Below are 25,613 nucleotides of genomic sequence, written 5' to 3'. Positions count from 1 at the left end.
CTCGGGTAATACGGAAGGAGCGTGGCGTACTTCCGTAAACTTACGGGTGTAAATTCGGTTCTGTATTATAGCGGTCGTTTGGTCCGTAATATGTCTGTAAAATTACGAATTGTTTTTTACAGTGCTGCTTATCGGTGGTCGATTCGTTCTTCTGCGTCGGAATAACTCCAACTTGTAACAACGAGACCGCGAATGAACAGAACGGTCCGATATTCTCATACAGCAATTGAATACTATAACTTCGTAGAATTTCGCAGAATCATAGTGTAGTTAGCTGTCCGCTCTCGAGTTACGCCTGATAGCTTGAAAACTTTGGAAGAAGATGTTGAACCCGATGAAAAGCAAGTCTTTCGTATACCAACCAGGCAGCGCACGTGTGTGTATATGCGCGAATGTGAATAACCGTGACGATTGTATACTCGCAGGCTCAAAACATATTCGCTATTTTCACGCACGGAAACTTCCTGGTTCCTGACAGCACACATTCAGAACGCGCGTGTACGCCTTCTATTTTTTAAAGGGGATTTCCATCTGTGTATTTCGCACACAAAACTTCCGCTTTCGAACCGACACACTTTGAACGCACGCTATACAGACCGCTCAGTCGTGATCGCAACGTGTACACGAACTATTTATATATTCCTCACTTAACCGCAAGATATCTTGCCTGAGCTTTTTTGTCGTTCTAACACCAAGGACAACACCTGGTCTATTAGGAATTAAATCAAAATACGCTGTCACAATTATATTTCGTTGACTCTCATCAAGGCGAGAAGCACAATTTCAATGAAACAATCTATATTTTATCGGGAACAAGCAAGCCCGACCTCTGACGGAAATAACAAAAAAAGTTACATTACGAATTTATCACATGTTTAACTTTTTTTAAGACCGTCATAACCCAATTCTACACATATAGGTACAACTTCCCGGCTCATTGCAGATCAGATCTTTCTAGAGTGGCTAATACTGAGGACGAAAGTTTGCTTTTTACGCAGTTTTAAGTTGAGAACGTTGCTCTACCAGGTCCTAGGGCAACGGAAACTTTCCCATTGAAATATATGGGCAATGATTTTTGGCAGCGAATTACACGAAAACTATTGATATTTCTGCAAAACTTATTTGTTTACATCCAAGTCGACTCCCTGTCCTGTGGAAAATACTTTTCTGCTACGGTTTTGCCAGGTTCCTGAGCGGTGGGCTTTTTGAGCGGGAAAGTTGGGATCGCTTTAATGCTTTCAACCAGAGTCACCGATTAAACTACAGTACTGTTAACGTTGCAACGCGCGGCCCCTCTGACGCACGAGCCAGTTTTTGTCACCCCGCCCACTATTGCACTGTTTCTCGGTTTCCTTGCCACTGCTGACAGCTGTCACAACTCGGCGTTCATATACACACAGAACACAAATAAGCCGGAATGGGAGTAAATGGCTTGTGTCATAACTCAGTACCAATTCGGAGTTTTCAAAACTCCTTCCAATGGGAGTTTCGCATTACTCCCATTATTTCGGCAGTTTTTTCAGTAGCATATGGGAGTTTCATTTTACTGCCACTACAATGGGAGTTTCCAGGGGTACCATTGGGAGTGTATTGTTTCCTCCAACTGGGAGTTTTCAGGGGGCGCATTGGGAGCAGTGTTGACCTGCATCCGAGGTTTTTTTGTGTGTGTTTTTGTGCGCTTCATATATATGCGCTGCAGTGGAATGTATTACTGCATTTGGGAGTTCTTAATAAGGGCACAGGCCGCATTTTTATTTTTCGTTGGGGATCACGTAATTTCTAGTCTTTTTCCGCTTCAAACGTTGAATGGCGAAACGTGAAAAGTTTGTTTTCTGCACAGTCAATTTATTGCATAAAAATTACATGAATACGATATACGTGCGAACACGTTAATAAGACAATAAAAACACAGAATCAACAAAACACCTACATCGAGAACACATGGTATCTTGGAAAGAGCTTTATCTACTACAACACTCCTCAACGAAACAAATTTAAGCCATTTGCAAACAATGAGGTCAGCATGTCGTCGATGCGCTGTTTGCTTGCACCAGCCTCCCAAACGCTGACGTTGCCGCACCCCCTCGCGAATTCCCCTGGAAGCCACAGCAGCACATTCCTTAGAGGGATAGCAAAACGCTTTAAATCTGCGGTAACAAATACAGAGGCATATTGGGCATCTGACCTGAAAAAAAAAAAAAGAAACGGCACTGTAAAGACGCTGCACTTGTCACTCTTGTGTCCAACTTTCCGAATGTCTGAATGTTTGTTTAAAGCTACGCGAAATTGCACTTCTGTCCGAGACACCTGCGCGCTCACTAGTTCGTCAAAACGAAGTGTTCTGCTGTTCAAAAAGGTGCGCGACCCTTGTGGCGACCAACTTCTCAAAATGCTTCCTTTCCCTCTTTTCCTTGCGTGTAGTGTTCTGGGAACGAGCTTCAGGTTTTACCCCCCGCACTGCCCCTCTCTCCCCTCACCGAAAGTTAAGGAAAAATTTCGGTCGGTGTGACACCTGCGCGTGCCCCCCTTCAAAAAAAAAAATAAATAAAATAAGCAGTCGTCTGTCGACTCTACAGAATGCTCCCTCGAATGGCGTTTGCTGGTTATAGTTACACGCGCCTAGCGTACGGAGAGCTCCCACGGGGCCCCGACCTTCTCCCTTTCCAGTGAATGCAATTAATCGCCGGCGGCACGCGGCAGTCACCCTCCTCGTAGCAGGCGAGGCTGGCACCACACCTACTTCTCAGGAAAAGCGGCCGCCCTGCGACGTTTGACCGGCCAACTTCACCCTCGCTTGCCAGTAAGCCACAGACACAGCCTAACAAAAACACCTAACAGCCGTCCAGAGTTCGGACAGTTTTCATTCTGCTTGCAAGTGTGAATGAGTGAGTGTTCTGCTCGAGACCCGCGCAAATACGCATTGCGTTCACACCGTTCGGCCTCCCCAAAGACGGCACCATGACGTTCCGGGCATGGTGCCGTCTTTCAAGCACAACGCTCACCTCGAGTGGCGGAGAATCGCCCGTGCAGTGGCGCGGGAAACACGTTGAGTTTATTTGACGCTAGAAGGGGCACAAGTCTCCCAAAATGTTGCGTACAATAAAAAACGTAAAAATCTTACCTTCAACCACCTCGCAGAGTCACAACCGCGTTGTTTTTAACGAGCCACTCTCAGCGATCACTGAATTTAGGCCTCGCGTCGGCTCGCTGGCGTATTCCGTCGGCTCGAAGGTCGGTGACTCGGAGGCGACGTTGCAGTCCGTCGCACGTCAGTCCAGGCTGGTTCCACAATGTTCGCAACGAGCTTCGGTTGTTGGGAAGCACTTCACATCCGTTCGTCCGGCCGCAAGTTCACACTGGCAATAAATGTTCGGGGACGCTGGAGCTCACACGACACACGACACCAACTGGCAGCCATTTTGTAAGGACGCGTAGAGGAGGAAGGGGTGAAGGAGGAGGAGAAGGAAATGGAGGTGGCGTGGGAGTTTTTAATACTCCCATTAGGACAAACGCAGTAATCACAGCCAGATACTGCGTTTTGTGAAGAGGTACAACCGTAGTAAATGCGCTTATTTACGACGGCTTGTGGCCCCCGGTGTAAACTGGCAGTTTTTCCACCATCATACTACCACACGTGGGAGCAGGCCGCCTGTCGTGAGGAGTTTAAAAGACGTATCCCAGGCAAGAAACTCCCATTCAGGCTAACTTGTGTTTTGTGTGATAGTGGCCACGAAAGCAACTCACCTTTGCTCCGTGTCGGCGTGGCGTTTGACGGGCTCCAGTCGAGTCTGCGTCGTCGGCATGTTCTCGTTCGCCTCGGCGAAGAAGCACCGCCGCCGTTTTTTCGTCCGACACGGTTCGAGTTCGAACACTATTTCGACGCCGTCGTGGACAGGAGGGCGTCAATTCTCGGATCGACGCCGAGTTTCACCGAGATGTGATGGCAGCAGACGACACACAGCGGGTCGTCACCAGCCGTCGTTGATCGCACCACGTAGCAGACGACGCAGGCATGTAGGGTCGGTGCGCGCGCGCGCAGGCGGCATCGGCAGACGACCGAACACGTCGACGCAGAAGGAAATAAAACGAAGCGACCCCAGCGCCGCGCACGTCACGGCGCGCTGTCGGCGGTTCGCGACGCCGTATCGTCAGCCATCTGCAGAAAGATAACGGTGAGAGATATAAAAGGTGTGAAATTACGTCGGCACTCGACTTTCCTTAAACATGTCTAACAAGGTGCACTTAGCAGACGCAGAAGATATGAAAAAAATTTAGGTAGACGTTCGGGGCCGAATTTTTTTTCAGCTACGAAGTTTCCTTTGTCATGTCATCTGGGTGTCAAAACCGCAGAAGTTTATTCCTCCTCGATAATTTCCCATAAATCTGGTCAACTGGAGGAAAATAAGTTCCCAGAAGACACTGCCTACAAAGCGCCGCTCCATCTTTATAATGACACAAACAAAACGTTTGCTCGAGTTTCGCCCGAAGATCCGATTCCATTGTCTACTTTTTCTCTAAAAATTCAATGTCGACGGACGTACTTACCTGGATATTTCGCAAACGAATGAAAGGCCGTGTACACCGCGCAGGGGGCCGAGCTAACGGGATTGACCTCTTGTTGCATGTCAAGTTGATGCCAAGTAAGCTCGTGATTGTTGCTGAACAAAGTGGACCATGATGACCATGAAATGCGGTCTCCGTGCGAAATTTGAGCGCGAATGATCCAGTGATTGTCCGACGCCTACAAACAGTTTAGAGAACAGCTGTTCAATGTGGTTGAACTGCTCTCGCAGGGGCTTTATAAAATTGCCTAAACCACTTGTTCGCTCCCATTAAAATGCTGCACAAAAGACTGTTCTCATATATTTTTTTTTAATTCTGGATTTTATGTTCGGCCACAACACCTGCTTCCTTTTTTCAAATAAAGGGTCTCGCGGAGAAAAAATCTGCCGATCGGATTTACAGCAACAGGCGTTCTATTATAAAGTCGAGCTGAGGTTGTTGATTTAACATTCGAAAAAAAATGGGATACAAGATCAAGACGGACAGATGGGAAAGACGTCCGCCCTGATTTTTAGCGCATTTTAACAGCAAAGCTGTTTAAGCTTTTAGTTCCGCCATGTAGCGTTACCAGAAAACTCAGCCCAGACGAGCGCACGTAAGGGTGCGCCCCGTGAGGAGCGCCCGGCATCGGCCAGCTCGACCTTCGAGAACACTCTGCCCAGCGTTCGCGGCGTGATCTCCCGCGTGCTGTTCTCTTCGCCAGTTCACGTGCGTTAGCGCCTGAAGTGGGGAGTACAGACGCCGAGAAGCCGGTTGCCGCCGGTTCTAGCGCGTGGTAACGCGGTCCACTTTGGGAGAGATGAGAAAGGCTGCGGACAAAAAGTTCCGGGTCTGCCAGTCATGGAGAACTTTCAGCGGCAAGTTGGGAAATACATGTGAGGTGCAACATCCGGGTCTCCGACGAAGGGAGCTGGGCCGCCAGCTCTGCTGTTTCTCCAGCCTTGCACTACCAGTGCAAGCTGCACCATTTTTTTTTTTTTACTTACTGTAAAGTTGACTTTGCAATCCTTCGTAAGCTATAAATCTACGGAAAAGTTGCGCTGAATTTCGTTCTTAGCTCCGGTCAGCAATCCCTCTTAAAACCACCAGAAACTGTTTTTCCACCTGAGGCTGCAGAGTATTTTAAACTTTATATATTCTGCGGCGAAAATAAGAGCACGAAGTGCAGACGGGGCACGACGCCGTTTCCAGTCTACTTCGCGAGTCCTCTGCCCTCTTATTTCCGGCCTGATCGACCAACTCGTCCAAGAAACCGCACTTACATTCTGCGCACGTCAATAATTTTCAACGGTTCACTCGATTTATCTGTTCAGTTCGGACATTTTTCAGAGTAGAGCCTCCCTCTTATTCTCTCCCATCGAACTGTGTGACAAATTATAGTTCATTATTTCGCAGATCAGAATATACTTTCTTTGGTAGCAATTACCTTTTTTTGTCTGCTTAAGTCGTTTCGTTGTCCTGCTGTTTTCCTAGTATATGTTTTTCGTACTCATTTTGCCACGTTAAGCTTTGTTGCGCGCACGCTATACACGTTCGTCTGCATACAGTCAGCATATGTTATTCATCTGTATGTTATTTTTATTGTTGAATCGTAACGCTTTGGTTCACGTTTCATGACTTAGTCCATGCATTGTTCGTGTTAAAAGTCTGTCGTAATCAGGGCCGTAGCTATAAATTTTTTTCGGGGGGGGGGGGGGGGTTATGAATTTTGGGAAGGGGGTAGTTTTGCTGAAAGCAACAGTAAGCATTGTTTACGTGCTGCCTGGAAAAGATTTCGGGAGGGGTTCGAACCCCCAAACCCCCCCTCTGGGTACGGCCCTGGTCGTAATGTTTTCGATTATTTGCGCACCCAAACAAAGGCTTATTGGATGTCCCTGGACCAGTTAATAAACTATCGATTATTGTTATTATTATTGCTATTATTATTACTATTATCTGTAGACTTCAGAGTTTTGCGTCAGCTAATTTCCTTGCGTTTTTCAACTTTATTCCGATACACCTTTAATCCCTTCCGCGAGTTCATGTGCATGTTTTTGTGTTTCTCGCTTCATCGCGAGTTTGTTGCTTGCGACCATTTATTGTACCAAAATGTGCGCCAGCGTTAAGATCTTCTGGTTGTTCCTGGCCTCTATAATAAGTACTTATTGATTGATTGATTGATTGATTGATTGATTGATTGATTGATTGATTGATTGATTGATTGATTGATTGATTGATTGATTGATTGTGCTCATGTCCCTGACTACTCCCGATCCAGCTTCCAAAATGCCCCCTCTGTAAACTTTTCATTTTTCTTGAAAAGAAATGTTCTGCCCGTGTCCAGCCCTATAAGTTTCCCCTTCCGTGACCTCTCACGTAAAAGAAAAAAGAAAAGAACAAGTGGCACTGGGCGCAACGCCGAAATCAAGACTAATACACAACCGAAAATGGAAGATGAGTGTAATATTACCCAGCGATAAAAAAACAACAAGAGTGCTTCAGCCTGAAACAAAAACTAACAAGAAAAGTCCGCCCTAGGACGCTCGGCCGACTCGTCATCGCAATCACTTTAGTTGGGAAGCGCGTCACATGTGGGCCTGTCCGTAGCATTCCTTCCGCCCAGTCAATTCTGCTCTGACCCGAAGACACAGATGAACATCATAGCCCGGGCTACAAAGCTCACCGCACAGCTCCGGCTGCACCCCCCCCCCCCTCCTAATCGGTCGTCTCCAATTGTTTTTTTTTTTCGCTCTATGAACGAAGAATTTACAGGTACACGGTGTATGGAAAGAAGGGTATACTTGCCCGCAATATGAGACGTCGACATACCGTGAGATAAATGGCGTATCAAACGACATTTTTGTACTTTAGTCACTCCGGCAATCATATTGCTTGGGGACCCCTAAAATCAGAAGCCCGCGGCTGTAGTTCCCCTCAGCCCACACCTTAATCTAGCACTGAGAGTGACAAAGTAACGGATTTTCAGGGAAAAATAAAATATGTTCGGTTGCCACACGTTCGGAGCACGTAATTTTCAAGGACCTTGATTCTGCAGTCAGCGGACGCCCACCAGCCGATGCCGATAACGTCGTTTCGGCTTTCCTGTCACACCACAGCGCATTCCCTTTCTTTGTTTTTTCCCCACACCGCGTGTCCAGAAATGCTTGGCAGCTGGAAAATAAAATAGCGGGAGACGGCGAGCAAAACCAACCCATACAACTGAACGAGAACTTGCGTGGTCGCCATACCCAATGGCCTTCTGCTCGCCCCCCATCTTCATTAGCTTTGTTTCTGCGGGTCGACCTCGGCAACGATCGGTTCCTTTTGTGTGTGTGCGCGCGCGTGCACGCGCGCAACAAATAGAACGCGATACAGTTCACGCTCCGATGAACGCGGCAGAAGCTTCGTGATCTCTTGGCAACGGCGTTCTCCCCACGACCCTCCTGCTTCGACGCAGGCATTGTAACAGAGTCCGTAGGAACTTACAACAAAACACCCTCGACACCCCTCGGCGCGATAAGTATTCGCACTGCATTTTCATTAACGATCTAAACAGCAGGGAGCGCAGAGGTGCACCAGTTTTCAGCATACATATCTCGCCCTTCAGTCTGTGCGGTTATGGCGTTTCACGAGGGCGTATTCACGCTCGGAGGTACATTTTGTTCCACGACCACGTGTGCACCCCTTCGCACGTGTTCGGGTCGCTCCAATGAGCGGGGCACAGTAGTAGATCAGCCGGCATGCAAACAGGACACACCGGATTCGCTTGCAAAGCGCTGGAACATGCAGAGGGACTGCGTAGGAAAATCGTGTGAGTTCTAAGCTCTCTACCGTTACAGTTAGTTTTAAAAATGAAGTTTGAGTACTTGACGGCTCACCCTAACAGTTATAATCATGACGGGTATGATGCAGCGCCTCTAATGGTTGCCGACGGGCGTCGAGTGTACTGTGGAGGCAACGCGGAGCAAACGTTACATTTTTACCGGCCGAATTTGTCAAAAAAAATGCGATAGCATTTCCGTGTGACGCGAGGTGTCCGCAGTTGTATGGCGAGGGAGAAGTGCGAGGAGTGGAAAGGGAAAGTGTCGCGCTCAACGACGCTTTGCAGGCAGGAAGGAGAGCACGGTCTGGCCTGGCCGCTGCTTTTCAGTCCAAATGAACAAGATTTCATTCACTCGTTTTCCCTGTTTTTTTTTTTGTTTATCTCCGCCGTTAAAAAAAGTGAAACGCTCATCGTCTGTCCAACTACGACGGAGGCGGAGGAAGAAGAAATAAGTTAAATAATGGGTCCAATTAGATGTTCCATTTGCAGGTGGTGGGACTGAAGCTGAGCAGTGCGAAAACGAATTGGTTCTATCAAAGCCTTTCAGAAAAGTCCGATCGCGCAATGCAGTCGGGCTATCCGACCGGATATTCCATGGTTGATTCAAAGGGGATTCCCACACTAACAGCCCACGCGGTTCCACACGTCACGCTGTTCAAATTCGGCGAATTCCTGACACACCTGACCTAGTGTCACTAAGTGACACTAACCTGACCCTACAAGCGAGGTCGAATTAGGAACACTGGCTCCCATCCATGTACTACCAGCAAAAAGTAAGTGTTACAGTAACAGTTCCCAAAGTAAAAAAAGTAACCGTTACAGTTACAGTTACAGAATTTCTAAATGTAACTTGTTACAGTTACTGTGGAAAAGTAGCGTCGTTACTTTTCCGTAACCGTATAAAATTAATAGATCGCAAAACAAATGATGGAGTTTATTTAGTGTTAACGTACGAAGGGGTCCGGGTAGTCAAAAGAAGTGCACGTGGCAAAACCCCAGACGAACGGAACCTAAAAGGGGCTGTTAGGATCGGCCAACACGGGCCTGGGAAAAATTCCTCGCAAGCTCTCTGGCAGGGGGTACGTGGATGAATTACCCATGGACGGGCACGAGGCGGCAAGAACCGCTGGCGCCAACGGCGGCGGCGGTGGTTTCAAGTGGCGGCTTCCCTCCGTTCGCCGGACGCTGCGGGCCACTTCTTTCCTTCATACCCGTATGATAGAAGGGTCCACCGGTTGAAGGATGCTGCGGTTTCAAGTGCCCAAGCTCTTCGGTTTCCAACCGTCGGCGAGAGACCCGTCTTCACGTGCTGGGAGACGAGTTGAAATTCCGTTCTCACGGGGCCTCCAAAATCAAGACTTGCGCAAAGTGGTGCAACTCCGGCACAAGACATGATCGATGACGTGGACGTTCACCATTTCCATCGACCGAGTGGCCCGTGTGCATCAGCCCCGCCTCATTCGTGGGCGGTACAACAAGTGTCGTCAACTGCCCACCTGATTGGACCACTTGTGTGAAGCTGAATTCCCTAGCTGCAGGGATCTGGGGAATACGAACTCTATTTAAAGGGACACTGAAGTGAATTTGTCAAGCTCCCGTTTTTGCTTGCACTGCGTAGACTGGCTCAAATTAGCACACTTTTCATCGTTTATTCGGTTGACAAATCGGTAATTATTTTACAAAGCGCGAAAGAAGAAAAACTACCATGCGCGGTTTGCGGCGGCCGCACCAACTAAAGCTGTGACGTTAGGAGGAGCCGCACCGTGATTGGACGATGCCCAAGGTGAGCAACCAAACAAGTTTCGGTTTCGGTTCTGTAAAACACAACCATTGGCGTTGTATATGGGCATTCTCAAAAACTCAGTAATCATCGTACCGCGCTTCTGCCATGTTGTCAGCTGTAAAAATGCATAAAGATAAGCCTCCTAGGACGGATTGGAATCGTAGCATTCACTAGCCGAAACCTACGCAGTGCATGAACGCCCTCCGCGTACCCGCAGACGCCCAAATGTCATGCGCTTTTCCCCCATATTTGGAGCTTGCCTCCCTCATGCCTGTGTCGTAAAAAGCGTGTTCGCACCAGGCCAATGGTCTGTTCATTCTGGCCTGTGCCCACTGCCTGCAAGCAGTCGGTGCTTATGGCAACAGCACGCCAACGAGAACTCGCTAGCCCGCCAGTGCCAGCCTGCGCGCGTTTTGTGAACTAGTTCGTGGAGCCATGAACGTTGCGGCGCAAAAAAAGGTGAACTCAATATAGAAAACATCGGCGGAAAACGAAAAAGTTAACTTACAAAAAAAAAAAAAAAAGCACGTACCCGCGGGGATTCGAACTCGTGACTTGCAAAATACTTGCGGCGGCACACCTAGCAACTCAGACCGCTCGGCCACGAAGCTGGCTCGGCTGGCACCGGTAATATAGGGTATATATTGTACAACCAGTTTACACTTTTCTTTAGTTTTGACATTTCAAGCAGCTTAGGTGACTATTTGTTGTATTGCGCTCGTGCAGTAAGCGTCGCCCGAGTTTCCACAATAGCTCACGTCTAGCAATTGCATTTCGTAGACGGAAAAGCGTTCGCAGATGTGTAGTCGTGCTGCTGACCGCTGTGCTTGTTCGCCCAGCGCAAAAAAGTGCTTCCCGCACCCTAGTTTTACGCTGTACGGTAAAAATATCAGTTGATTTTATTTCCTTAGTACCTATATTGACTTCGCTGACTCTTCTCCCGCCTTCAAGAGGCCTTATATTTTCCTACTGGCGTACCAGTCAGCGAAGCGTCGCATGTGCGCTTGTGCAGCGCTTGTGTGAAGCGACCTTGACTTGGAGCTAGATACAGTGTACAAACTAACAAGTAAAGAAAGGCAAATTCTACCATTCACAAACGTGTCCTGGCTTCGTTTCAACTGAGCAAACGAATTGCGACGACCCGTCGGCGGCCGGCGGACGAAACGCTGGACCGACTGACTCTGTCTGAAGGCCGGGGAGCCGTGCAGTAGCGCGGCCAATTGTCAGCTTATCCCCTCCTGACGTCACACGAAAACGCCGCAGAAAATGGGCGAGCGTAAAGAGAGGAGGACAGCATTTTCGAATTAATTTTTCTACTAAATAAAATCGCGTAAACGCGCCCAGGGTGGTCGAAACATGGCCTGGGGACTCCGGACTACAATTTGCGCTAGTAATCCCGCAATGTTTACATATCACTTCAGTGTCCCTTTAAACGATGTGTTATTCTTGTTCTCCTGTCTTGACTGTCACCACGTAGAATAAACCTACTGTACAGTTTCCTCCTAAGCAGCCATCTCGAGTTTCCAGTCCGACACCATGCCGAGCCGGGACCTGCGGGCCTGAACGAATCGGACAACCCAAGGGCCCCTCATCTCAGGGCGCACTCCAGCCCAACACCAACAATCGTTCTGCACGCCTCATTTTGTTGCATCAACCTCTTTTGCTTATGCGCCCTTGGGGTCGGGGAATATTTTGTGCAAAACTCACTCTAACTTAGGATGAGTTCTCTATCAAAGTTGGCACCCGAGAGCTCCCCTCTTTTCAGAGGTCTACTTTCCAGTTTTCTTTCCTTGTTTTTGGTCGCTCAAGAGGAAGGAATAGTTTTGGACATCCCCTCTAAGACCGACCTCCGACCACGGTCTTCTGCAGGAAAGATAATCCATCCTCGTAGTGACCTCTGCTAGGAAAAGTGAAAGGTGGAGAGAAAAAAGTCCGAAAAAGGAGCACGCGCAGTCTGTACGCCGGCCTTTATATGTCTACCTAATGGATTCTATAAAAAAAGTAACTGTAACGGTATTTCCAGTTACGTTACTCTGTAAAAAGTAACAAAGTTACAGTTACAATTTCCTCTAATTAAAAGCCACTACTTACAGTTTACAAGTTACTGAAAAAAGTAACCGGTTACCGGTAACGCGTTACTAGTAACTAGTCACTGCCCAAGACTGGTAAAGATCTTATTTACGTCGTGAAAGTCTGCTTTGGACAAGTCGCCAATAAATGTCCCCCCTGGGGTTTTCCTCACTTCGCATGGTGCGTAAATTTCGCCAAACCTGAAAATGATGAAATGCACTAAAGTGGCTATTTTGTGCTTGTAGGTTGAACATACTTGGGTACAACAGCGCAGCTTGCATGAACACGGACAGAAAGGAAGAGATATAGACACACACGAGCGCTGGGTGTGTGTCTATATCTCTTCCCTTCTGTCCGAGTTCCATCTGCGGTGTCGTCCCCTGAAATTGATACTGTTAATTAAGCAGAACTGAAACTGGCCTTCACATATGCTGAAAATTCTTATCTTATTCATTCAGCTTTGCAATTTATCACGCTCGATCCACCGGAGGACTTAGCTGAGCTATAAAGCGTTAAACAACGTCAATGACCCGCTCACCTGGAACCGTTACATGCTTGGGTGGATATCAAGATTCTTCTCGACGATTATTGAACCAGCAGCATTTTTTGCCCTGTTCCGCGTAGAATGTTACTATGAACATCGAGCACAGTGCGTGATATGCATCCTGATGTTGATGGGGGGGGGGGGGGGGGGGGTAATGAGAGGGTTAGGGGGATACCGACACCAGCTCTTCGGGCGTGTCCACCAGAGAAAGAGGGTGCACACTTTGTCGCTTTAGCAGAGCTGGCCCTTGTTGTGGTTATCCAGGTTAACGGTAATCCAGGCGCCGTTATTAACCGACAAAGCTTGAGTTAAACACAACAAAAACGGCAAAAAAATTAGCGGTGGCTTTGCTCGGCTATGCCAGGATATACGTAGCGTGAGCTAAGGTTCAGCTGGTTATTCTTAGCGTTCCTGGTTGTCCAGAATTAGCTTGATTATCATGCTTACTGCTGCTAAAACGATTTGCAATCCAATACAATCCAATCCAATCGCGGCGGCGGCTCCGGCGCGCCAGCTGCGCGCCGTGAAACGTCACTGCTCCTCGCGCATGCGCAGCACGGCTCTCCAGGAGCCACCCGAAACTGCTCAAAAAATAGACAGGCCTTTGGCACCATTCTAATTGCGTGGCGAGGGAGTTTGCGTTCACAGCACTTAGCCCTCGAAATTGGAATTCCCCCTCCCACCCCCCTCCCCTCACTACCTCTCCCCTTTCTAGATCCCTCTAAAGCGCGGATACATTGTGTGACGGCTGAGTACGGGAACCATTTGGGAAAGCAGGGAAGAGAGGGATTGGGAAAGCAGGGAAGAGAGGGAACAATAAGAAATATAAAAGTGGGGAGAAGGAAATAAATGAAGTACGCTCGCACTAATTACTCATGGAGCGTTTGAAGCGGTGCTGCGGTGCTTGGTGTGGTGCTTCAAATCTAACGTCCCCACGAACACTTGAAGGTAGCGAAGCTGTGCGCAACCTTCACGACCACGATCAGTGCATCCGATTTGCTTCTTCGCTGCCGCAACTACCTTTTTTTTTTTTTTTTTTTGGAAATGATAATCATTGGACATTACCTTGGAGGGACGTACGCTTTGACGTGTCTTTCTCGTTTCGAGCAAGTGTTGCCACGACTACGACGAACTCTGTTTTTTTTTTTTTTTTTCAATCTTGGCCAATCTCCCTACGTAGGTATGCTTGGCTTGACAAACGTGCGCGGGGGACGCTGGGCTGTTGGTGCGAGGAACGTACATACGAGCGCTCGGCATTTTCTTGGTATTTTCAACTGCGGACACCATACAGTAACGATTTGCTCAATAGCTTCGTTGTTAAAGGCAGTTTTTAAAACAATGGATCAAGAATTAAAATGTGAAAGAATCTTCAGATTGCGTAGACCCATGCAGTCCCCGAGACCTCCTGATTGCTTTTTTTTTCTATTGTTGAAACCTGGGTGGATACCTGCCGATACAAAAAATATTTATCGGCAGTAGCATTTTGGCGATACGCAAGTTCAGTAAACCAGTGCTCCACTACCCTCCCCCTCCCCCTCCCCTCCCCTCCCCTCTCTCTCTCTCTCTCTCTCTCTCTCTCTCTCTCTCTCTCTCTCTCTCTCTCTCTCTCTCTCTCTCTCTCTCTCTCCGTCTTTTGCGCATGCCAATGACGGTTATTTACAGTAAGTTTCGCTTTGCCTCGCTGTGGTTAAATACGCAGTCCCTTTCCGTAATTTTAAGGTAACTCGAACGCTTATATTACTCTCCTAATGAGTCCAGTGTGGCATAACCGAGCACGGGTACTATACGCGTGCACTCTGGTTGCAGGCATCAAGAAAAAAAAGGTTTGCCGCGGAATTCCGCTCGCTAATAAACCGGCAGTTTTACCATACTGACGCTGGTACATACAGTACATATCCAGAAAATGTATATAAAACAATCTTTCCCAGAATGTGTGCTCGCAGCCAACACGAGTGAAATACCTGCTTGTGACATAGGCGAAAGCCGGTCGTGGTCTAAATTAAATGAAGAGCCCTGTGACGATACCGCGAAACAAAATCTAAAATTTAAACGTTTTTTTTTTCGCCATAGAGGTTGTTCGCCAGGAATTATTTCATTTATTTCCACCTCAAGGGCACTGAGGGCATTACATAACCATAATTATTATGCAATTGAAGCTTTGCCTTCCCAGATGAAAATTGAGAACGTCATTCATGTTTAAATGTGCGGAGCGCTAACCTTTTCGTGTCACTTGCTTAATTACTTGCTTTTGAGTTAATACTAAGACAGATCTAAGTAGTGCTTATAAAAAACCACGCACTGGGACGTAATTCAACGCTGACACTGAGGTTAGTTGCCGGCGGTCGACCAGCCGGCGAGAATTAAAGCACCCCAACCCTGCCCGCCGGTTAGCTGGAACGGCCATCAATCCCGCGCGACTGCTTGGAGTCACTGCCACTGCGGAACAATTGGCGATAATCGCGGCAGGAACTGAAACACCCACCTATTCCGTTTCTCGTGTAGAACCCGTCAGACGACGCCTTCCTTTCCATTGGGGCCTCCGCAAAAAGCCACGCTCGCCGCGGCAGACGAGCTCTCCGAAGGGACGCCCGCCGCCGCCGGAAGCTGTCACGACCCGTTCTTGTCACGTGGTCCCCTTGACGTCACCATCAACACGGTCAACATCCGGCGCCGTGGAGGGAGGAAGATGTCGAACCCCGAGCGCAAAAGCAAGAAACCTTCGAGTGAGCTTATTTATTTGTCTTTTCGGTGTGATTGATCGACTCATTATCAGATGCTCGTCGTAAAAGACCTGCCTTGAAACATGGGTACCAAAGAGATACCTTTTGTAGCTTCAAAGCGGTTCCGCTAACTTCGTGTACGGTTGACCTGGGCGTGAATTCCCGTTTTCCGCAAGCGAGATAGCTGCGTTTGCGTTAAGGTTTGCATGCCTCGATTGCAACAGAAAAGAACAACTCACTTATCCTGCATTACCGGAAGCACGGTTAACAGCGGAGACGTGTGAAGTATAGTAAGCGGCGACAAAAATTGTTGCAACGGTTCTAACAACCTTATCGGCCATACGTGCCTTATTTGTGGCTTTGATACAGTTTCGCCGATCAGTATACTTACAGGTATGTTTACGCGCGTTTCTTATTTCAGGCAGCGCTTTCAAGCAGCAGCGGTTATCAGCATGGCAGCCGATTCTGACGGCTGGCACCGTGCTGCCGACTTTTTTCGTCATAGGCCTTGCATTCGTCCCCATAGGAATCGGTCTTCTAGTTTCGTCCAACGAGGTAATGGTCGCAGCGTTTGAGCTTCGAGTAGCCGCTACGCTGCCACGGTCTTATGCCTAATGCCGATTCGTGGAACCGTCTTACAGGTTCAGGAGTTCCAGTTTGATTACACAGAGTGCAAGGAGAAGGGCAAGAACGTCACTTGCGCATCCGTCATCCAGGCCGACATCAGGAAGACGTGCACCTGCTTGGAGAGAATAACACTGCCCGAAGATTTCAAGGTCAGAGCCCGAGACAAAGCATTTCTAGTTTGGTACTAATTTAATGACAGCGTAGTCATGTCGCATAAATATTTTTATAGGACGCCCCTGTCCCAATTATTTTTTTTTCTGGTGGATAATTACGTACAACTTGAAACAGTAGCTTGTAGTTACCATTCCGTCCCACATCGACTATTTCCTATCATAATTGCATAACATATTGAAAAAAAAAACATCGTCATTAGACTTTATGACAAACAACTCGTTTTACTGTTAATTAGTTCGCATAATATCGTTTTTATTGGCATCTTCGAGGGGGAGTTGGTGGACATTTATTAATCAAAAGTAACTCAGTTCAGGTGTTGTTTCAGTGCAGGTTTTGAACTCGAATATAATGTTGTCATCGACTATTTGCTGTAGAGCCAAAATCACTTTAAGCGCTCCCAGTAACGATGCTGTATTGGGTCTGCCAGTCTCAGTGAATGAGACACTGGAGTGATTTCGCAGCCAAGGGGTGACAACTAAGGTTGAACCTAAATGTGCCAAAAGCATCTGTACATGTCTTGAATGCAACAAAATGCGATCTTGAATGTGACAGGTGTACATTCAGTGCCACCGTACAGATTTGAAAGATTTGAATGTGTGTGCAGCACCACAACCAATGCCAAGAAATCGACGAGGACATTGGTGTGTGGGAAATAGCACCTTTGAACTTCTCACATGCTGAAATGCATGAAAACTTCCTGAAAAAAAAAATGTTAACATTATAGTTTGGTGATGTCAGCGGCTCCCATTTGTGCCTTTTTAAACACTGCAGTCAAAATACAAGTTGCTGTAAATCGATAGATTAGCTTGCCGGGAACACGAATATGCCACTCTCACGCGTAGCTTTTTTTTTAAATGAGGTAGAAAATTGCAAAAACGTGAAGACAGGTGCCGCCGCCACTGGCTATACCGTGAAACTTGAATCGTCTGGCGTGTGCAACGTCTTTCGTGGCGCTACTTGATGCATCTACTCGTCCATATTTGGGGTGGCGGTACTGCTTTTCGAGTAAAGCGTGCAAGCTACACAAGAGAGCGGTTAGTTTGACGCCAGCATTCGTGTGGCCTCAAAGGGACAATATCTTTTCCTTCAACAAAGCGTCACAGGCCCCATGAAGGAACGTTCTGCGTAGTGGCCCAGAGCTGCGAAGGACGTGGGAGTTGGGAAAGCACAACTGATTTGACCCAAAACTGACCAAACCGCTCGATACATGGTAGCGTTGTGTTCTGTTGCTCCTATACTGCTATACGTCACTGCTGTCTCACTTCCTTCCAGTTTATTGCAACACAAACAGTGACTGCAGTCGCTGTTTGTATCGTTTGATTAGCGATTTCTCAGCAATTAAGGCATTTTTTGGCACAGAATCAATACTAAAATGACTATGGGAAGGTCAGGTTTTATTTTGAAACCAACTTGCTGGTTGCCTTCAGTGCATCTTTAAAGGGGCCATGCAGACAAAATACAAGTTTGTTTTATTCGAAAGATTTCGTGTTTTATAGTTCCCCCAGCACTTGTCCGGCAGCAAATGATGCCGTATTCACTAAGAAATTAATCAGTTTAGGTTAGAATTTTGATTTCCCACAAAATTGTGTGTTTTCGTGACATCAGCAATGAAAGCATAGGTGCACGTATACAAACGAACTTCCACTGCGTCATTTGGGTTTTGCAGCCTTGTTTGCTGTCAGTCGTCCCAGATGGCACTACCATACTCGTCCACGGACTGTTGTTTGCTTTTGCTTTGTTTTTGACCGTATTTGCACCTGGATTGGTTTTGTTACTGCGGAAACATGAAACGTGGGGTATCCACGACAAACATGGCCACGTAAGACGTCACTTATGCCAATCGGCCAGTGTCGTGTGAGACAACTCCGAAGCGGCGGGCTGCTGTGCAGCTAAAACAAGCATAGTGTGCCCAGTACCAACAGCAGTGCGCATCGGCACTTCTATGCTTACGTGTTTTTTCATAACTTTCACTGTTTACCACACCATTCTTACTGCTGTAAAATGAATATGCATTACATATCAGTGTCAATATCTCGTTCGGCAAGCTTATAAGCTCTGCCTAATTTGCGTTTGCTTTTGCCGGCCTCAGCCAATCGCACAGCTGGGCACGTATGACATCATAGTTTCTGTTGCGGGAAATGAGCTAGTGGGTCACATGGCCATTCCCTTTTTTCTTAATGATATAGCTTATTTGAGCGGAGTGTCCATTAAAACTAGTGTCAGTATGATTCTAACGAGGCAATCTTTCGAATGAACCAGACTTGTGTTTTGTCTGCATGGTCTATTTAAACCACGCTCATGTTTGCACCGCAGTCGGAGGTCTACGTGTACTACGGCCTGACGAACTTCTACCAGAACCACCGGAGGTACGTGAAGTCCCGGGACGACACTCAGCTTCTGGGCAAGCCCCTCCAGACGAACCTCGACTGCGAGCCTTTTGCGCAAGATCCCAAGACAGGCTTGGTCATCGCACCTTGCGGTGCCATTGCGAACAGCATCTTCAATGGTTGGTGGTTCTTCCCATTCAGTTAATTACTTCTTTTTTAAGTTAACCGTGACGAAAGTTGTGGCACAACCTGTTGTGTTCTTGCTCTCTCCAGCCATTTCCAGTCTCAAGAAGTCGACATATCCACCGTAAGCCTACAAAAATCAACACCACCCATGTCAGTGTACCAAGCATAGAAATATGCCGCTTTCATTCAGATGTGTGCAGTGTAACTCTGCGTTAAGCTGAAGTTGATGAAAAACTGTCTTGTCTTATTTTACTTGTTGGAGACAATCTGCATACCTGTCAGGTTTTCCAAATCATCCGGGAGACTCTTGAATCATCCGGGAGACTCCCGAATTCTAATAGTTTTGTATGATTGTACGACCAAAACAAAAATCATCCAGAAACGCACCCATGTTTGGCCTAATTTCTCTCCCAGTCGGACGAGATTGTGCCAGAGCGACTTGACAATGAAATCCAATCCTACACCAATTGACATAGTTATCAGCGAAGACCTTAGAAAGTAGTCGGTGATGCACCGATGTTGAACCGGTCGGTACTACAACAAAGCTGAATGCGAGAGGCAGTTCAGCATAGTAAAAAAAAATCGCACCCAGTTGCAAGTATTCCTTGTCACAATCCTCAGTCACGTTCTTTTGGTGAGGGGGGCAAATATTGTTCCGCTCGACAGCATTCCCAGGACTTCCTGAAATGAGCGGTGTCAGCCACATCGCAGATTTAGCAACTTACCAGTGGTGCAGCTTATTAGTAGCTTGGACGAAACATTTCAGTTCCTACTCTGTTGTAACTAAACTAAAAATGGGTGTAACATATTCCCTTCTGTTGCTACTATTTGTTTTTCTACCCCCCCCCCCCCCCCCCCCCCCCCGTCAACGGATCTCCCCGTTGCCATCTCAGCGAACCTGGCAGGTATGAATCTGCAATTAGGAAGTTTAATTGCTGGTTGCAGGCTTTAAAAAATTAGTGGTAGCTTCCCTGATAACTGAGGGAAAAACAAGACATTTATTCCCTCTTCGTTTTAGCCTGCTTTCTTGAATGCTTTAGTAAGGTAATGCTACATTTGAAACCGCTGTTTATCCCGTACTCTCCACAGGGCTGCTTTAGAGTCATTGTACCTGGCCAATTCTCACTTGGAATCATTTGTATAGTTATGCAGAGCATATGCTAGCACTTCTACATAACTTTAATTCTTTTAGTTTCGGTTGTCCGGGTGGGGAAGCATCGAATAAATAGAATAACATGTCTAGAAATGCCTTTAATAGGAGTGCAACAAAATGGAGAAATGAAACAACACTTTTTCACTGTGTCGGCAAGGAGGATAGTGCCAGTGTCTTTTTATTGCTTTGCAGCAACGTTATTATTGCAGAGCGGCAGTTGATATCGTAAGTATCGCAATTAATCTTAGCAAAAAAGCATTGGTCTGATATTCAACGCTGTTGTCTCAGCGCGTACATTTGTTTGCCCATCCAAAGTTCAAGCATGCTGGCTGCTTGCGTTCCTTTGCACTTTTGCAGTGTAGCAGAATGACATATAGGTAGCTAGAAAATAAAAAAATGAAACGAAATTTGGGGAAATCTGAAAAAAAGATAGACTGAAATCAAATTTCATTAGCACTCAGTCACTTTAGGCAATAGCTGAGGTACAAAAATTAACACTTACATCAAACCCTTAGCAAGGCTTCTACATTCTAGTTTTGTCTGAAAGCCGAAACTATCTGCTGTTGTCGGCCAATGGCACATGGGCAAACCACTGTAGGCAGTGATGGTCATTCTACTCTCTATTAACGACACTAAAGTTGACAAAAAGCAGGTTCACTCCTTTTCAGTCCTTGCCTCGGGTTAGTAAGGAGTGGATGAAAACACTGCTGAACTTGCGGCTAACTTGTATGTGTGGTTGGTGACATTAGTGCTAATTTCACCAGGATCACATCCCCTGGTGAAAGTGGCACCGAGAGCTTTGCTGTCAAACAAGCTGTTCTCCTAGCATTTCGTCTGACTGTTTCGGTGTCATTTAAACGGGCAACTTTTGCATTCTCGTGCAGCTGTGTCACTGATGCACCCAAATGTTTTCCCTCTTTATGGGAAAATGCTTTTGTAGAGGGGAGAAAATGAACACCTGTCACCCCCGGTCAAATGCAACTGTGGAGAGGTAGAAAAAATTGGCCGCGTGTCTGCTCCTTTCGTTGCAAGTTTTGTCGCAAAACGATAGTCGACTGGCGCCCTCGGCAAGCAAATGCCTCCCTTCTCTTTCCCGCTCACCTCTCATGCTGTTCATCTCCCCTCTCATTCCTCCCAAGATAACACGCTAGAGGTTTGCTCAAGTCAATTTAAATTTACCACGTTCTACTGCTCCAAGTCGGGTGCCTCGATGCCAGCGCTGCCGTATGGCGGAGACGCGTTAATCGAGGAACCCGACTACAACGTTTATAGAACCCTGTTGCCCTACTCCACGAGCGTTCTAGACGGAACACGAAACCTATCTAGAGGAACCTTTCGTTGCTATTGCCATTTGATTTTTTAAAATGCTGCCAGGTAGCGCGGGCAACGGCAGAGAACGGTTTTCTGCAGTTGATGTAGTCTTTCATTTGCTATCGCAAAAACCAAGCAACCATGAATTGTTTTAATAAAGGAACACTGCAAATATCACTCATGTATTGATTTTCTGCTTTACATTTGTACAATGTCTTGTTCTTGTTCAACAATGTTGGCAAGTATGAACATTAACACCGGACTTAGACGTTTAGATTTTGCAGTGAGTATATGACTATTGAGCAGCTTATATTTTACTTTGGCCAGGTGGCTGAATCACGTCACAGACAGACAGACCAAAATTTCTGCGTTTAAGTAGCCCAAGAAAGGCTGTCGTCTTTAAAACTGGGACAACTCCCGAGTAGTGAGCCGTGGTGTCGCGCTTTGCAGACACGCTGACCCTGAGGTACCGGCACCAGCCGGAGCCGGGCCCTGTTGAGGACCCCACCACGGTGCAGCTGCTGTTCGACAAGATCGCCTGGCCCACCGACCGCAGGGTCAAGTTCAAGAACCCCCCAGGTGTGTGAGGTCAAAGGTCGCCAGGCCGGCTTTGTCCTAAAGTACGGCACTCTGTTTCCCCAGTGCTCCAACAGCACAGCTATCTGACACTTGCCAGACACATCCGAGTTTGCGCTATGTGTGGTTGCTTCAGCACTGCGTACCAGCCGGTACAGAGCTTCTGATTTGTCAGCGGTACTCTGAAAACTTTCTTTTAGTGAACTCTATGTTTGGTAGGAGTCTCTCCAACTTTGCTACGCCTTCACGTATCGTCACTAAGCAGGACGTAAGAGGGACAACAATGCATAGAGTGGGGCTTAAAGTCATGTTTCGGCATTCAGAATATATTCTCTGCAGAACACAGCAGGATGGTGACTAGTGACTTGTTCTAGGGTAACGTAACTCGTGTCACGTTGAAGATTTGTCACTGCAGTTTGCTCAGCTTTATAGTTCAGAATACGTGACTGTCTGCAACAACCTGCGGCAAAATGAACACCTGTTTACTCCTGGTAGCAGTGAGTTCAAACGAATCAAACACTCTCACTGAGTTCTTTAAAAGGCTTCAATTTTGTTTTATACCTGCGTGAGGAGTAGAGGTGAAGAGCAGTGGATGGAGACCACACAGCTGCAAAGCAACGTCTGCTATTTGTAGGAGTGGAGGGGCAGGCTCAGACATGAGTTGTCAGAATTTTTGTCCGCACTTTGAGAATGGAAAAAAAAAATGGCAGCATCTCCACTCCCTGGATGTAGGTGAGGGTGTGGAGTACGGGGACTCGAAATGACATCGAAGTTGCGCCCCGAGTGACATTCGATTTGAGCCGTGAGTTGCACCTTGATTAATCGAAAATTAAACTGCATCACGGCTCAAATCGAATTTCGCTTGATTTTTGCTTGATGGTGGTGTGCGCACGGATGGATGCGGACCGACATTGCGGGGCCCTAAGGTACTCCGCACTGTTACAGGCGAGGGAGTAAGCCGTTTCACTCTCGGGCACTAGCTCACGGTCGTAGCCCAATGGGTAAGACGACTGACACTAACTCTGTCTGTTCTACCAGACACAAGCTCCAATCCTGCCGGCGCTTGTGTGATTTTTTGCGATTGTAAATGCTATGCGCACGGATGCGGACGGAAATTGTGCGGTCCTAAGGTACCCTGCACCTAAAAAAAAGAAAGTTTCGTAAGTTTGTGCTCATGCTGGTTGCCCGAGCCTTGCGTGTTGATTGGACCCCTGTTCCCCCCTGGCGGCAGGCATGAACTTCAACGGGACCACCAAGCCCCCGAACTGGCCCCTGCCGGTGGAGCAGGTGGGCGGCTTCGAGAACGAGTCCCTGATCGTGTGGATGCGCACGGCCGCTCTGCCCACCTTCCGCAAGCTGTACGGGCGCGTGGACCACTCACGCGAGTTCTTCGTCAGCTCCCTGCCCAAGGGCGACTACGACCTGGAGATCCAGTACCGTATCCTTGGCTGCGTCGCTTCGATGCGAGCATCGCTTCGGTGCTGTCACCCACCGTCCTGGCCACACTCTCAGTTGTTGGGGCCCTGTACACCCTCGAATTACTTTTAATCGCATCACTTCTGTCCCCGTGATTGCAATGCCGTTTTTAGTATCATCTGCCGTTACCACCTTCGTCCTTTAATGTGCCCACAAATAACTTTGAAATTGCATCACGTCCAACTCGTGATATGTAGCTGCGTAACCGTCCATTAGTTTGACCTATTATCTTTGAAAATTGCATTCTTTGTCCTTTGCTGCCCCTTGCACTACAAAACACAAATATGCACACAATTACTAGGAAGGCAGCTTCCATTTCGGGCTTTACGGTCTCGGCCGTGAAACAGTGCCTGGATTACTGCACTCATGGTGGGCACCGTTAGCGGAAAAATGGGTGTATTGGCCCAGTTTACAGGTAGGTATGGATCAGTGCACGGCCCGTGTGAAGGTATGGCCCATGCATAGGTATGGCCTACCCAGGGGTGTGGCCCAGTGTACGAGTACACATAGGTAGAGCAGGACGTACGCACAGAGATAGACTGCCCCATTGAACCAGCTAATCAAACAAGTGATATCAGTTGATTGCAAGCTGTCATCTCAATCAATCACTTTTAATCAATAACCAACTCTAGCTGATGCTGAAATTCACAGCACCCATATTGTTGACTCTAATATTTTTGAGAGAAAAAAGTTCTTTTCAAGGAAATTGAACATGCTAGAGTAAAATGTAAGGTTTCTTGCTTGTGTTGGACATGGAGGTTGCTACTCGACAAAACTGAACATGCAATAAGAGCTCTGTTCACGGCACCAGTAATAAAAATGTGGTGCTTGTCCTGTAAGAAAGCAAGTTCTCATTTACGGCTGTGTTTTTAACCTACAGTGGGTGTGTGCTGCAGGTGGAGAGAAGAAGGCTCATTTTATGTTTCCTGAGCACTTCTGAGGAGCTAGCATTGTAGCTGTGTTTATGTTTGCGTGTTTACAGTGGCGTGTTTAAGCACTGTGCATTAAGTATATTGTTCATCGTTGGTGTGCCCTAAGAAAGGCGAGAAATTGCTTAATTTTAAAACACAGTTTATTATTTTCATCTCGCAGTTGTGGGAAAAAAACCATGCCAGTCAAGGCAGCGCAAGTTCATTCAAAGCAATGTAGCCTTGGCACATTAAATGTTTAATTGTAGTGGGGCGGCCACTACTGGCAAGCAGGAACGATGCAGTAAAGAGATTACTGCGGTGCAATAGAAAATCGCTCACTGGTGATTAGAGTCGTGAAAAATCACTCACTGGTGATTTCACACAATAATCGTAGCTATAGCCTGGCACTGCTACGACGTGCAACACGCAAAATTTAATTTTGGCATGCCATTAATAGCTGCGCTAGGCTTAAACATTGGTGGATTCTTTTGAGAGACGACACACGTCATCGCCGTGCTACAAAGGGGATACCGCTAACAATCGATCAGTTGTAATTACTCGGTACTTCACAGTTCACATACCTTTAGAAGCCATCCGCAAGTTTAGCGTGCTTCTGCGAGCCTGTCTCGCGACGCAAAGGCACGTCAGGAGTGCCTTTTCCTGCGGACAGCGGCCCTTTTCCTGAGCGCCTGTTGCCCAGGCTACCCCGTGCTGCCGTTCAAGGGCAGCAAGCGCATCATCCTGTCCAACACGTCGTGGCTGGGCGGCCGAAACCCCTTCCTGGGCATCGCCTACATCGCCGTGGGAAGCCTGTGCCTGGCGCTGGCCTTCGTCTTCCTCGTCATCCACAACAAGTTTGGAAAGAAGTGCGTCTGCACCATCTCCTCCCCCCCTCTGTCGCCCTGCTGCTGCTGCGCTCTCTCTGGTGGTGGAACTTTCGAGCCGAGCCTTCCGCATGCTCCCATGCCTAAAACGGCCTCGCTCGACTTTAGCTTCGTGCCTTCTCCTCCTCCTCCTCCTGAGCTGTGCGCATGTGCCTGCACGTGTGCTCTTGGTAAGCGGCTGTGTGTTGCACATGCTCCTTTTCCGTCTGCACTGCTTCCTGCTTGCTTTTCTGGGCTGCCTGTAACCCTTTTCGGTTTGCTTTTGGTTGCTGTGCTTTGTCAGTGATGAGCGCACTTCGATTTTTATGTCTTGCACTGTTTCTAGTGATGCCTGCGCGCGGTGGTTCAGTGGCTAAGGTGTTGCGCTGCTGAGCCCAAAGACGCTGGTTCGATTCTTGGCCGCAGTGGCCGCTTTTCAAGATGGAGGCGAAAAGCGAAAACGCCTGTGTGTTTCGAGATTTCAGCGCACGTTAAAGATCCCCAGGTGGTCGAAATGACAGAGGGTT

The 25,613-nt window shown here is 47.6% G+C and overlaps 2 protein-coding genes across 4 annotated transcripts in view; one reads left to right on the top strand and one right to left on the bottom strand.

Annotated features, from left to right (window-relative positions):
* The window catches only part of Mmy (UDP-N-acetylglucosamine pyrophosphorylase mmy), a 78,543-nt gene extending 63,159 nt beyond the window's left edge, over positions 1–15,384 (bottom strand). Inside the window, exons 1-2 of the mRNA XM_077694186.1 lie at positions 15,245–15,384; positions 3,745–4,156 (exon numbers count right to left, since the gene is read on the bottom strand). Of these exons, the coding sequence (XP_077550312.1) occupies positions 3,745–3,803 (59 nt within the window). The 5' untranslated portion in view covers positions 3,804–4,156; positions 15,245–15,384. The remainder of the gene's footprint in view (positions 1–3,744; positions 4,157–15,244) is intronic.
* Cdc50 (cell cycle control protein 50A) overlaps positions 1–25,613 on the top strand; it is a 50,879-nt gene that overhangs the window by 20,248 nt on the left and 5,018 nt on the right. For 2 of the 3 annotated variants that reach the window (XM_077694189.1, XM_077694191.1), the window contains exons 2-8: positions 15,265–15,485; positions 15,904–16,037; positions 16,124–16,258; positions 18,597–18,789; positions 21,711–21,839; positions 23,068–23,274; positions 24,924–25,089. In XM_077694189.1, coding sequence (XP_077550315.1) covers positions 15,265–15,485; positions 15,904–16,037; positions 16,124–16,258; positions 18,597–18,789; positions 21,711–21,839; positions 23,068–23,274; positions 24,924–25,089 — 1,185 coding nt within the window. Of the gene's footprint in view, positions 1–8,267; positions 8,354–15,264; positions 15,486–15,903; positions 16,038–16,123; positions 16,259–18,596; positions 18,790–21,710; positions 21,840–23,067; positions 23,275–24,923; positions 25,090–25,613 lie in introns of those variants that run through there. The other variant, XM_077694190.1, reaches the window with a different exon arrangement.

This window comes from Haemaphysalis longicornis, unplaced genomic scaffold (genome assembly GCF_048455015.1).
Source record: "Haemaphysalis longicornis isolate Haplotype H1 unplaced genomic scaffold, Haemaphysalis longicornis Haplotype H1 scaffold_12, whole genome shotgun sequence".
Taxonomy (NCBI): domain Eukaryota; kingdom Metazoa; phylum Arthropoda; class Arachnida; order Ixodida; family Ixodidae; genus Haemaphysalis; species Haemaphysalis longicornis.
This window is presented reverse-complemented; position numbering and strand designations above follow the sequence as displayed.